General features: G+C 40.9%; 1 protein-coding gene across 1 annotated transcript; it reads left to right on the top strand.

Annotated features, from left to right (window-relative positions):
• Window positions 1-1782: 1782 nt before the first annotated feature.
• Window positions 1783-11040, top strand: LOC139626271 (interferon regulatory factor 4-like). The gene is made up of 8 exons (XM_071486558.1): window positions 1783-2478; window positions 3227-3413; window positions 3702-3775; window positions 4567-4705; window positions 4801-4902; window positions 6216-6590; window positions 8164-8276; window positions 9600-11040. Exons 1-8 carry the CDS (start codon window positions 2281-2283, stop codon window positions 9762-9764), a joined length of 1353 nt encoding a protein of 450 aa, XP_071342659.1. The 5' UTR covers window positions 1783-2280; the 3' UTR covers window positions 9765-11040.
• The last annotated feature ends 2544 nt before the right edge of the window (window positions 11041-13584 follow it).

The following is a 13584-nucleotide window of genomic DNA, read 5'->3' on the forward strand; positions in this document are numbered from 1 at the left end:
TTAAGGCTTTGTGTTCGGTTTTGTTCGTATTGTTTAAAGTCTAAAAAAATAAACTTAATCAACACAGTAATAACCAGGAATCACAGTAAAAACCAGACATCAGAAAAAGTTATTTAGTTTGATTAAATATGAATTAACATGAGAATATTTTTATTTCCTTTTAGAGCAGTGGTTCCCAAACTGAGGGTCCGGACCCTAAAAGAGTTGTTACAATTTATATCTGAAAGGACAGAAAATTATTACCAAGATAAGAAAACATTTTTTTTTTTTTTTTTGTGGCTATGAAGAAAAGTATTTTAGACCTTCCTCGAACCTTTTACTGGATAATTTAGGGGATTCACACCTTCACACCACAAAAGGGGGAAAAGCCTTTGAGTCTTTGGTTAAACCTGTCACAAGATGTTGGTACTTGAAGTATTCAGATTATTCACTGAAGTAAAAGTAACAATGTAGAAATACTAAAAGTCCTGATTTTAATTATTTAAGTAAAAGTTCATACATGTTATCAGCAAAATGTACTTTAAAAAGTAGGTAAGTATTCATGCTAAATAAACTTCCCCTGTGACTGACACATTATTACATTATTTATTTACAGTCTTGTAGTTTAATCCAACAGGGCTCGGGGGCCTCCAAAGAATACAAGACCATTGAAACTAATTCTACCTAAAGTAATTAGTAATAATGATCTATCAATACAATAATATAACACTGAGACGAGCCATTCTGAATAATAATTTAAAATTCATACTTCAAGTACTTCTGTTCCTGGTACTTTATTACACTTTGGTACAGTTTCACTCAGGTACTTGATATCTACATTTTATACTATTTTTTAATAACATCAAATCCAATAACTTTTCAAGGACTTTCAAGGCACGATTCCATCAAATTTAAGGACCGAACACAGTAAAGTTTGAGACTTGTGAAAACATAGCAAAACAATGTGTGTTGTACAAGAGCATTAGAAACAAAGGCTTTGATTTTTATATTTATATAGATCAAAGCACTCGAATGACTGTTTATTTCTATATTTCTATGTCTATTTATTTCTATTCTTTTAAAATCTCAAAGTCTTAATTTTTTTTTTCTCAAACTCACAAACTTTCCAGGATATCAAGGACCATGTCTACTTCACCACTTTTCAGTGTTGTAGGGAAATGTTGCACTTTGTATTATGGGAGCTACATTCATCTGATAGATGGATACAGCTTATAATTTAATATAAAGATTCTATATTAAATTCACGATATTATAATTTTAATAGGCCTATATTAAACATTATAATTATACAACATGATCCACTCTTATAGATGAAACCCAACAGTGTATAATATTTTTAAAATTCTACCTGGACCATCTACAAACATCAAACAGTATACTATATATATGTTTTTAAAAATTAAAACTTTATTACTCACTTGTAGTAGCACAAGTACATTTTGTTAACACTATGAGCTGTATTTTTAACAATCACAAGTATATATAGCCTGTTTCTAAGGCCCCTTGTATTCTTTATAATTGGTCATGACACACTTTATAATAAACCTAGCTCGTTGGTTGTTACTGTCTGTCTGCGGTATCATCACCATCATCATCATCACCACCATCATCATCATCACCATCATCATCATCAGCAGCAGCAGCAGCAGCAGCACTTGTTCTATTTAATTCTCCAGTGGGAACAAACCTGTGTTGATGTGTTTGTGCATCACTTCTACTGCAGGGCCGCTCTACTGCTACTTTTCGTAAAGCTTTATCATTTCACAGAATTGTTTTTGTCTCCGTCCCGATGATTTTCCACATGTGCGGGTGTGTGACACTTCTGACTTACGCCGGCAGGGTTTCCCCCGCTGCCTTACTGCTTACTGCCGCCCTGATAAGCTTCTGAGAGAGAGAGAGAGAGAGAGAGAGAGAGAGAGAGGAGCAGGTGCGTCCTCTCAGCATCCTCCGTGCCCCCGCCCCCCCGCTGCGCGCTATAGGCTGCAGGATTTAAGCGGGCCCGTCGGAATGATGAGGGCTCTCTGAGGCTGAGTGATTTCAAAACTCGACGGGTTTCGAGTTTCACAGGTAACAGCAGCTCGACCCGCGTCCAGGGCGCACACTCAGGTCCGCGTCAGGCTGCGTGGGAGCCCAGGGGTAAACCCTCAGTGAGTTTTACTCAACTTGGACAGACTCATCCTTCTCTGCTAACCCTAACACGGCTTCCAGCACACCCTCAGGCTGAGAGCGCATTACAGGACCGGGACAGTGGAGTCGGTGCATGCGTGCGTCTGGACGGAGATGAACCCTGAGGTGGATTACGGAGGCTCCGGGAGCAGCGGGAACGGAAAGCTGCGCCAGTGGCTCATCGAGCAGGTGGACTGCGGGAAGTACCCCGGACTGGTGTGGGAGAACGACGAGAAGACCATCTTCAGGATACCGTGGAAACACGCCGGGAAGCAGGACTACAACCGGGATGAGGATGCCGCGCTTTTCAAGGTGAGAGACCTGCGCCCTGCTGCGTTAACCCAGTGACAAGAAAAGTGTGACTTTCAGAATAAAAGTAGTGTAAAAAAACATGTACAGCTCTTCAAAGTCATATAAATGGAGACTATAAGAAGTTTGACAGTTAATTTAAATTCTAAATGATCTTTTTCACAACTTATTCTTAACCTTGGCTCTTCGAGATCAATCAATCAATCAATCAATCAATCAATCATATATACACTGGTTAAAGTTTGAATGTCTTATTTCATGTTTTCATGTTCTTCACTTTGCTTTTATGTGTGAAATGTGGAACTGAATTGGGCTTCAACGAACAGAACACTTTATCGATTAATCATTTGGTTTAGCTATAAAATGACGGAAAATTGTTTAAAATCCCGGAAATGCTCCCAGAAGCAAACAAAAGCGATTTAAACGTGTATTGATAGTGATGGATGCAGTTTGCTGTGATAAAGAGCAGGACAGGCAGGAAACCTTCACATGGAGGCTGCAGCCTGCAAACTGTTGACGCTTCCATCAGAAATACTCAGAACCTCCACATCAGTTTCCAGTTCATAGGCTGATCGACTCATTTAAACTTGGTATAAGAGCAAACTCTTTAAGCCTTACGCGGATGTGTGCCACCACCAAAAACGAACTTCCACAGGCTGCACAGTAAGAGCTGGAGCTGACCTGGGGCTGGTGCCTCAGGCTGAACTCTAGACAGGCTTGTAAGGTTTTTCTAACGGGGACTGGTCTGCAGGCCTGGGCGCTGTTCAAGGGCAAGTTTCGGGAGGGGATCGACAAACCGGACCCGCCGACCTGGAAGACGCGGCTGCGCTGCGCCCTCAACAAGAGCAACGACTTCGAGGAGCTGGTGGACCGGAGCCAGCTGGACATCTCGGACCCGTACAAGGTCTACCGCATCATCCCCGAGGGCGCCAAGAAAAGTCAGTAGCACCTCAAACGCCTCACGACACCAAACAGCACAGCTTCTCACCTGCTGCCCTTTGGCACAGCGAGGGTTAAACGGCACGGCTCGCCTGTGAGGTGCACTGTGACCGATGAATCGCTGTTTTCATGGTTAACTGCTTTATCAGATACGTTGGAAATGTGAGAGTGTGAGGGAGAAAGGTCACGCTGCCTGGTGTCAACACATGTGAACTTTATCTGTGCAGAGCTGTTTGTGTGTTCACTGGGACTGTTTTTTTGAGTGAACTTTTCTGTCTTGCATTCAGGACCCCGACAGGAGGACAGTCCTCTGAGTCCGATGAGCTACCAGGTGCACAACTACCCTCCGCTGCAGACTCAGGTGCCGTTCATACACATGGAAATGAGGGGTGGGGTCGAGAGAGAGAGAGAGAGAGAGTGCGTGGGAGAGAGAGGCTGGATGTGCAGCGGGGACAGTGGATGAGAAATCATAAAGTGCATACATGAATGACACATTAGACACCAGGTCAATTTTGGACACATCATTAAGACAACGTCTAATTTCTTTTGATAAGTTTTCAAGATGTAAAAACTGCGTCTGCAACTGATGCACTAAATTCTTTTAGACTAAAAATGGCATCATAAATAACAAGGTATGAAAATGATTCAGTGTTGTATGTTTGTGGCAGGATTTTACACCCTGAAAACATTAGAAAATCTTGACTAGTCACCAAAACAGCTTGAAAAATGTTTAAATTATTTATTTACTCATTTACCTGCACATATGTATTATTCATTTTATATGTATATATCAATTTTTTATATTTTCCACATTAACAGGAATATAATTGTTCTACATCTACTGCACTACATATACACACTAAACTCCCTTTTTTGTTACTTATTTAACTAATAAATGATTATTTATTTGACGTCTTTCTGTGTAGTTTATCCTCCCCACACTATCCACACTCTCAGACACAAATACAGTTTAACTGAGAGCAAAGTTGGTCACTGGATGTGGTGATACATTAAAATGCATAAAAGTATTTGGAGGTTACAGGTAACAAGGAGCATGTGAAGGCAACATACCGGTGTCTCACTTACAGAGATGTACAGTCGTCTAATGTTAACGCTGCGTGCTGAACTGATGGTGTTTGTCTCCGTCTGTAGATGCAACAGTACATGGCCACACCGGAGTGTGGCTGGAGAGATTACTGTCAGGAGCAGGCCTCTCTGCCGGAGCTGCCCTTCACCCAGTGTCCCTGTCCCCCTCGCAGCCTGCCCTGGCAGGGCCCGTCCATGGAGAATGGTATGGTGCTGAATATTCATACAGCATACGAAAACTAGCTTCCTTGGCAGTTTTAGTATTGTACACATACATTTTTTTGTCGCTGCTTGTGATAGGGTACCAGCTCAGAGCCTCAATTTACTCGTACGGTCCTGCTGACAGCCAGCCCCCGCCGTTCACACTGGACGCCAGCATCAGATCAGCAGAAGCTCTCTCAGGTACAAAGCAACACTTTTTCCATTCACTGTTTTTCTCTGCAGCCTTTGAAATCTTTTACACAAAGCCACAGATTAAGACTAAGCAGTGAAAACATGACATTGCGGTCATGCACAAAGACAAAGTCCAGATGCAGACATCTAAATTACTCTATACGGTCTAATTTGAGTCCATATTCATGCAGGAAAAAGTCTGATCATATCAAAACAGCTCTGATATTGTGGAAACGCAGAGGGGGAATGCTACTGCTTAATGTTCAAAAACACACAGATTGGAATAACGGAAGCGCTGTAATTCAAGTATCGTGAACATTTTTTGATTCTTACATTTACTGTGTGGTTCAGTCTCACTACTCACATCAACCCACGCAAGCTGGTGTTTCGAAACACCCACTGATCTACGACTTGCTTAACACCAAACAGCAGACGAAGTTAGAGACCAGCTGAACATTTAGCGGCTGGAGAGCCAGATCATGTTCTCTCAGGAAGCTGAAGGAGACTCATCGGGTGGACAAAAATGTGACTGCAAATGAATCCGGATGCTGCTCCGTTTCTGCAGCAATTTTATAAGCCTGGGACAAATGGTGGCTGTGTATCCGTGTTCATCAGCTAGATTTGGTTATTTACTGCCCCCTGTTGGCCAGAAACAAATGAATGACGCTTTAATGAAACTTAGAGCGATGGCTCTGTGAGCTGGCATCAAGGAAATACAATAGTGAGCCTGATGGACGCACCGGTAGTGCTTCAGATAGAGGTCAAACAACATGGCTGTTCCACCTTAAATAAAATTTATATCATGACATATTTTAGAAGTGCATGAAAGTGCATGAATGAAACTTTCTGCACAGATCTTGCTAACCTCACAAAAAGAATATCCACGTCCAAACACAACGGCTGCAGCTAGCGCTAGCTCCATAAAACCATTGACACAACCTTGTCCAGTCTTTACCTGTTTGCTCTTACTGTCCAGAAATATTTACAGAGATATGCAGCAGTGAATAGGTCAATTGAATCATTTGCTACTTCCAACATAGGTGCAACATCATTGCCCCTTTAAATAGTTCAAGAACTAACTGAAACCCTCGGTACAGGTACATTTAGCAATTTTAAAAGTGCAGTGTGTGCGTCGCTTGAACTAGAAGTGAAGACACAAGAGTACAGTAACAATGTGACTGAAACTAAAATCACCAAACTGACTGTGGGGTTATGTGACTTTTGCAAAGATCAATGTCTGAGAAACATCATAAAAACATTCATGCATCAAAATGTAGGAAAACATGAATGATTCTACCTGCGTCTCCTTCTCCTCCATCCAGACTTCCGCCTGCATGTCTCTGTGTATTTCCGGGACAGTCTGGTGAGGGAGGTGACCACCTCCAGTCCGGAGGGGTGCCACATCACTCCATGCCCCCCGGAGAAGCACTACCTGCCGACGGGAGGCCCTGACGTGGTCCCCCTGCCTGTGGACAGCCTCTCGGGCCAGAGGAGGGCAGAGGAGTGCCCCCCGAGTCCCCCGTCCGCCCTGGAGAGGGGGGTGTACCTGTGGATGGGTGCAGATGGACTCTACGCTCGGAGGATGTGTCAGAGCAGAGTGTATTGGCAGGGGGGGCTGTCCCCGTATGGAGACAAGTTTAACAAGCTGGAGAGAGAGGTCAACTGTAAACTCCTGCACACCCAGGACTACCTCACAGGTGAGAGGGCGGGAGCAGAGCTGCAGCTAATGATTTGGTTCAATTCAGTGATTATTCATTTAATCTAAATGATCATCAGCATTTCCAAAAGTCCAAAGTAAAATCTCCAAGTAGCTTGTTTTGTCTGATCAACAGTGCACAACCTAAAGAGACACAAAGATATTGTATTAACATCAAATATTCAGTTCTGAGAAGGAACCAAACATTTGGCATTTTAGTCTGACCAATCAAAAATGATTGATTCTTCAGGATTACGGTGTTTAGCACCACACAACTCTTCTCCAAGACACCTTCATCAGCAAGGTGTACTGGACAAGAGTTGTGCGACATAGTTTAATTTTGGCGAACTTGCATTGAAGCTTACTAGTGCAGATATGATACCTGAGTTTTGGTCCTGAAAAAGAGCCCAAACCTCTGAAATGGTTAATGTTGTTTACACAAAAGCAGCTGCACAAGAACTTTGCCTCCATAAATCTACAGATCTGACCAGACACTGGATGCTAGCTGCCAGTCCTTGACAGTTTTGATATGGACATATTTCAGTCAGTACCAAAAAAGGTTCAACACCCAGCCCTACGGTCAAGCACTAAAGCAGAACACAACCCGCTTCTACAGTAGTCATGTCAATGGTTTGTGCCTCTCATGCATTATCACTGCATCCAAGTCACAGAGCTAAGAACTGCCCCCCCCCCCCCAAAAAAAAAGAAACACAATCATATATTGAATTGATAAAATTACAATTGTTGCACATTAGATTACATTTATATCTGCTTTTAAAGTTGCAGATATAAAGGCTGATGATATAAAGGTATTGTTATGTATATACCTACAGGTATAACTGGTAATTACATTTTCCACCACTTGAGTGTGGATATATGTGATTTCTGGCCGCTACCTTTGTTGTGGGAAGAGTTGAAACTTGAGGAACAGGTGAGCATGTTTCTTAAAGTGCAGCAGCAGACTGGATATTCTTCTCTGCAGGTGGTTGGAGGAGTTTTTGATTAATCTGAAAAAAAAACCCAGAAAAACTCCAGAACAGCAGAAGGTGTTACTGGTCGACCTTCTGGGTTTGTCAAGGATTGCAGTGTATTTATGTTTCAGAAAAATGGAAGCTTAGCTCGGTCACTTAAAAGCAATGGTCACACATGAGAGGCTTAAAGTCTTCAAGAGTCTGAATTGTCTTTGAGGAAAAGTCCAGCTCTTTACTGTAAGTTACTTTGGATGAATGCCACCTCAAAACAGAACTACATAAAACAAACCCCCTAAAAGTCAACATCACTTAACAACTGTGGTAAAAAAAAAAAAGCTTCTTGAAGTTGGATAGAGTCACATGACTTCAGCACAGCCACATCATCTCCACCCACCCACATATGAAGACAGCCCCAGCTGTGTGAGTCTGACAGCTAATTGTATTTGCATAGATGGTGTGACCAGGACTTTCCATTCGAAACACCCCAAAGGTCACACTGCTTCAAGTGAAATTCTTCTGAAATCATTTGAATCTGCCACTTCAGTTGTATCTTAGATATCAAAGCTAATACCAACGCTCTCTTGTCTATTTCCCAACATTCAGAGATCCAGAGTTACGGGCTCCACAGTCGGCCGCTGCCTCGTTTCCAGGTCCTGCTGCATTTTGGAGACGAGTGTCTGGACCCACAGAGACAAAGACGGACCCTCACTGTCCAGGTGACTACTTAATGTACCGTTTAATTAACTCTACAGTACCTCGTATCTCCTCATGGTACCTCTGACATAATATCTGCTGGGAGGGTGTGAGGTCAAATCAGTATCACGGTTCATAAAATCAAAATGGCTGAAAGCTAAGTCTTGAAACTTTTAAGTCCAGTTTAACAAGTGAAAAATGGGATTTGAAAGTTAAAACGTAAGATTTGAAAGTCTGTTAGAACTTCTTCATAGTTATAATGGTCAGCTGTGTGCCAGACCTCTGAATCACTGCCCACATATGTGATTTAGAGTGAAAATGAAGGAGGAAGTCAGTCTGATCTCAGGCTAATTTGACGCGTCCCTTTGACAGAATCAGATCTGCTATTTCAGCTTCAGATGATGGGATTCCTGGTATCACGTCAACATGGGAAAATCTGAAACCCAGAAAACCAAACAAAGGCAAAAATTGGAGGTTTAACCAGTTATGCTCCAGCCTGTCTCAGACTTTAGTGATAATCCATTTTCCCTGACATCGATGATTTCTGTTCCTTTACAACCAAACAGTGAGCTGAGAGTTGACGTATTCGTCCAACAGTGGCCATCTTCAGTCGACACAGAAGCTGCAGTAATAGTTGCTAGAAACAGTTGTTATTCGTGTCAACTGAAGAATCAATTAGTCAATTAAGAGATTTGCAGCTTTTCTTTGTCTTATTTGATAATGAACTTAACATCTTTAGGTTTTTGATTGCATGCCAGAGAACAAACAATCTGACACCATCAGTTTCCTGTGATGGCGTCAGATTGCTTGTTCTTCCTGGATTTTTATTTTGTAGCTTAAAAACGTACAGATTAAACAAGAAAATAATGGGCAGACTAAATAATAATGATATAAGAGTTGTTGTTATTGTAGGACTTAAACCAATGACCACACCACTGATAAAAAGTTATTTTTGGATTGGTTAGATCTTTTTTTTGACCCATTTGAGTCAGTTATACAGAGGTTTGAGGTATTATTCAGCCAGTTATCATTAGCTCTGTTAGTGCGGTTGGATTTCGTCAGAGCAAGCGATTGGTCTGTCCTCCATACTTCTCATTCCACATCTAATTCGAATTCAAAGTTATGAAACGCTGCTCTTATAGACTTTCAGGTGTTATTTTTACACTTTCAAATCCCATTTTTCACTTCACTGAAACTATAGTTTAAACTCTCAAAACCTACGTTATAGGCTTTCAAATATTAGTTTTGATTTTTTGACGCTGGTTTGAGCTCATAGAAACTATCCCTGAATCTACGGTGCCGGTTTAAAGCCTTCCGCTCACCTGTCTGTTCCTGCTGTGCTTCAGGTGGAGCCGCTGTTTGCCAGGCAGCTCCTGTACCTCGCCCACCAGCAGGCGGGCGGCCACTACTTCCGCAGCTACGAGCACCCGGGAGTCACGGAACACATAAACCCGTCGGAGGACTACCAGAGGGCCATCACACACCACCACAGCAGCAGCCTGCAGGAGTGAACTGAGCAGGTTCAAGTGACTGTTGAAAACTTCAAGATGCACCAAGATGACCTTTCACACGGGCAACGAGGAACCTCTGAGACGAGAGGGCAAACTTGGGACAGTTTTATACGTAAAATGATGGACATGTAGTGACAGTTAATGTTCTCCCGGTAGGGTTCTGTGTGTGTTTGCCAGTGCGTGTGTGTGGCCGAAAAACAAATCTGCACTCTTACTTTTTTTTCCTCACTGTATATTTAGGGAATCATGAATATTTTCCAGACCTACTATGCAAACAAAACTGACAGCTTAGGTGATTGTACTATAGAAAACTGTAAGTTAAATCTTTGTGTCTTAAATAAATAGTTAGACGTTTCGGTAAATGTGCTCGTTCACTTCAGTTAGACGTGAAGATTGATGTAACTCTCACACCCATCCATGAAAGATAAGGCGTCAGGAAGCTGCTGTTTAGCTTAGATTAGCTTAGCTTAGCATAAGCACACTGAAACAGCTAGCAAGAAACAGCTAGCATGACTCTGTCTAGAGGTAACAAAATCCATCTGCCAGCACTTATCAAGCTCAGTTTTGTTTGTTTTATCTGCATAAAAAGTGTCACGTAAAAACCAACCCATGCTTTATATTGGGTTTTATTTGGGACTATTTCTTGTCTCTGAACAGTAACTTCTCAGAGTCTTGGCACAAAACCGCTCCGTGTTTTTACAGATTGTTAAATCCACACAACACCACATTACTGAACTTTAAAAGTGCTGGTAGGAAGATTTTTTTTACCTGTGGACAGAACCAGTCCATCTGTTTCCTCCTGTTTCCTGTCTTCATGCTAATGTGAGCTAACAGGTTGCTATCTGTAGCTTCACACTTAAACATGAGTGGTATCAAAAGTCTCATCGAACGTTCAGAAAGTAAGTGAGCCAAGCATGTTTTCTAAAAAGCTGAACTGTTCCTTCAAGAATAACAATTCTTTTTTTACATCTTACTTGTAAATATTTTCAATTTTTTCTGTTGCTAGGAGACACTATCACCAGCATTTAGTAAATTATGAATGGAGCCTTGTGCCTGGCCATGTAAATGAGAGAGCCTCTCAGGGAGATGATGTAAGATAAGCTTTTTCAACTCAATTTTCTATCAAATAGTTCAGTCCCATGATGCATTGCTCTATATATGTGTCGTACATGAGATCTGAGGCAGAGTTGAAGCGAATGTTTTGAGCTTTTTTTGCCTTGGAAATGCACATTTCTGTTCTAAAAAACAATAAATGGCTGAAGTGTAGAAAAAAAAAGTGACAACCTCTGTTCATAGCTGTGTGAGCTCCACGGGTAACGTCAGTGCTACGTGTGTGTGTCTGAACAGGAAGTGCGGTTCTGATGCAGGATGAGGTTGGTTAATCAAACACTTCGTTATCACAAACAATGTGATGACAACATGAGCGCAGGAGAGAGAGAGGAAGAGGTTGGCCACGCTTTCCGCGCTGCACTTTAGAGAAAGCCTTCCTGGCTTCTGCTCAGAGATTACAGTATCGTTTCCACTTCCATGGAAAACAATCACAAAAAAACCCACAAATATATTTGTCACCGCCGTAAAATAATTTACAAGAAGAAGTGAGGGCGATGTCATCACTTGATAATGCTGCTTCCTGCCTTTTCAGCTGGCAGATGGCTTCAGGGTTTCATGGGAACCCTTGCAAAACTAACAGCAAATACCACATATTAGAGCAGCTAATGATTATTTTCAGTATTGATCAATGTGTTGATTATAGGTTTAATTAAGTCCATAAAATTTATATAAAAAAAGAGACTATCAAAACCCTCCAGGGCCCAGGGTGACATCACAAAAACTCAGATATATAAAATGTATTATTATAAACTCAGAAAATCAGTTAATCCTCATACTTCAAACTAAATATGTCGCTTATTAGTTTGCTGAATAATTGATTATTATCAAAACTGACGATGTTCACTAATTTTCAATCGATTGCACAATAAACAGAGCAAATGGTGATATTTTATACACCTACTGTCAAATATCATAGAAAGAATTATTTTATCAATAAGTATTGTCTGATAGATCTTATTAAGCTCCATTGTTGTCCAAGAACACATCAGTCCGTCATTACCAAGGACACACACTAGTTTATTTTGACTCACTCCCAAATACTCTGAGCTCTAGGGCTCTGTTGATTCATCCGCTGCTTAAAATAGTCCCCAACAAATGCACCAGCTCTTCTTGTTTGAGGAAAGTTTGTGAAAAAACTACAGTGTCCATTTGTTTTAGGAAATTACTGAACCCGTATCAAAGACTAAATTATAAATTTGAAAGCTGTTGTCGAAGATTTAAATTCTCAGTGAATTGAAGAATTGAGACGTGAACTAACAAATTGTTGGTTTTCGTCTTTTTGTGAAAAATTGCTGATAATTTGAAAAATACAAAAATATCACTGGACTTATTCTGAAATAATTCAAGATAATGAAATTTCTATTTCCAAAGGCCATTTTGACTCATGTGGCTAGACAAACTTTTTTCAGCTGATGGAGATTAAAGTTACTGATACTGGAATATTATAAACAACTGTCTTTAAAGAATCTGTGCTCACTGAAGGAGAACCGTGATACTTTAACTGACATGTAAAAAAACAAACAAACAAAAAAAAAAAACTAAACATGCCACATACTTTGGAAGAACATTATCAAACACCTTGCAGTTTTATTTTTAGCAGAGGGGTCCATTAATGTCACTTTTCACCTCAAGAGAAAACATGTTTTTGTACATTTCAAAAAGGGGGAAATTGGGTTCCATGAGTCATTGCTCCATGAAGTCAGGTAGAACTCCTTAATAGAACAGTGAATGCAAGTAAACTACAATTGTAATACTATACAATAGATCAATAGAGGTTACTATACACTAATAAACACTTAAAAATGTCAATTTAGCTGCTTACAACTACATTATAGTATATTATATTTATATTTTATTCACAATTAAATGTGCTTATAATTGGTTAAAGTGTGACCCCACAGAAGTGACTGATCTATAGGACAGCTGTGTTAAATGCCACACATTTCCCATGTGAACTCTGTATGTTTCTGACTAATCTTGCTGTGTTTTTACAAATCCAGCTGCACGACAACATCTGCCTGAAAAACTGTGAAGCTTACTCTGCTCGACAGTCAAGGTGAGCACATTCGGATTTTCTCTGATGTCAAATTTCTCCACCCTTTTAATTGCCCACTCAACGGAGAAGAAAAATTAGATCAAAGTTGTTATGTTTGTTTAAGTTTTGTCATCTAGTCTCCTGAATGGAACAGAGTACCAGTGAATAAAAGTAAAAAAGAAATAAAAAACTCCCCCTTGTCACCACTGTTACTGTAAACAGAGAGCTGGCGTAGAACGGATAAGGTTTTGGGCTTTGAACTTATTTTGTGAATGAATCCGTGGGAGGACAGAGCTAAGTTTAGAACACAGAGAATCAAAACAACTTCTGCCAGCCCTGCATGGCTTTCCCCTACATGTAGATGGGAAACCAAGACAGAGAAAATGTTTGAGGTGCATGAGTGTAGACAATAACAGAAAGTTGTAGCCAGAAGATAACCGATACGTAGGCTGTACATTCAATGGCTGTGATTCAGCTCCTGCTCCAATACAACATCGCGTCCACACTGTCCTCAGATAACCCCTCAAGTCTTCTTTCTTTCTCATGTGAGCAGTGGGTGTGTTGCTGTCTGTCTCCTCTCTGAGTGACTACATCTACCATAACCGTACCGCTCACTGTGCAAACCCCTACACCCACAACCATGATGACACGTTTTATTTTTTTGGTCACGTCTTC

Source organism: Trachinotus anak, unplaced genomic scaffold (assembly GCF_046630095.1).
Source record: "Trachinotus anak isolate AG129_WGS33_773 ecotype Australia unplaced genomic scaffold, CSIRO_AGI_Tana_v1 ptg000010l, whole genome shotgun sequence".
Lineage (NCBI taxonomy): Eukaryota > Metazoa > Chordata > Actinopteri > Carangiformes > Carangidae > Trachinotus > Trachinotus anak.

What these genes read in the sequence shown, in the direction of transcription:
- LOC139626271 (XM_071486558.1), top strand. Translation starts at nt 2,281, where the DNA reads ATGAACCCTGAGGTGGATTACGGAGGCTCCGGGAGCAGCGGGAACGGA. An exon ending in ACCCTCCGCTGCAGACTCAG is followed by an intron (nt 3,776 to 4,566) that starts GTGCCGTTCATA and finishes CTCCGTCTGTAG; the next exon opens with ATGCAACAGTACATGGCCAC. An exon ending in GGGCCCGTCCATGGAGAATG is followed by an intron (nt 4,706 to 4,800) that starts GTATGGTGCTGA and finishes TGCTTGTGATAG; the next exon opens with GGTACCAGCTCAGAGCCTCA.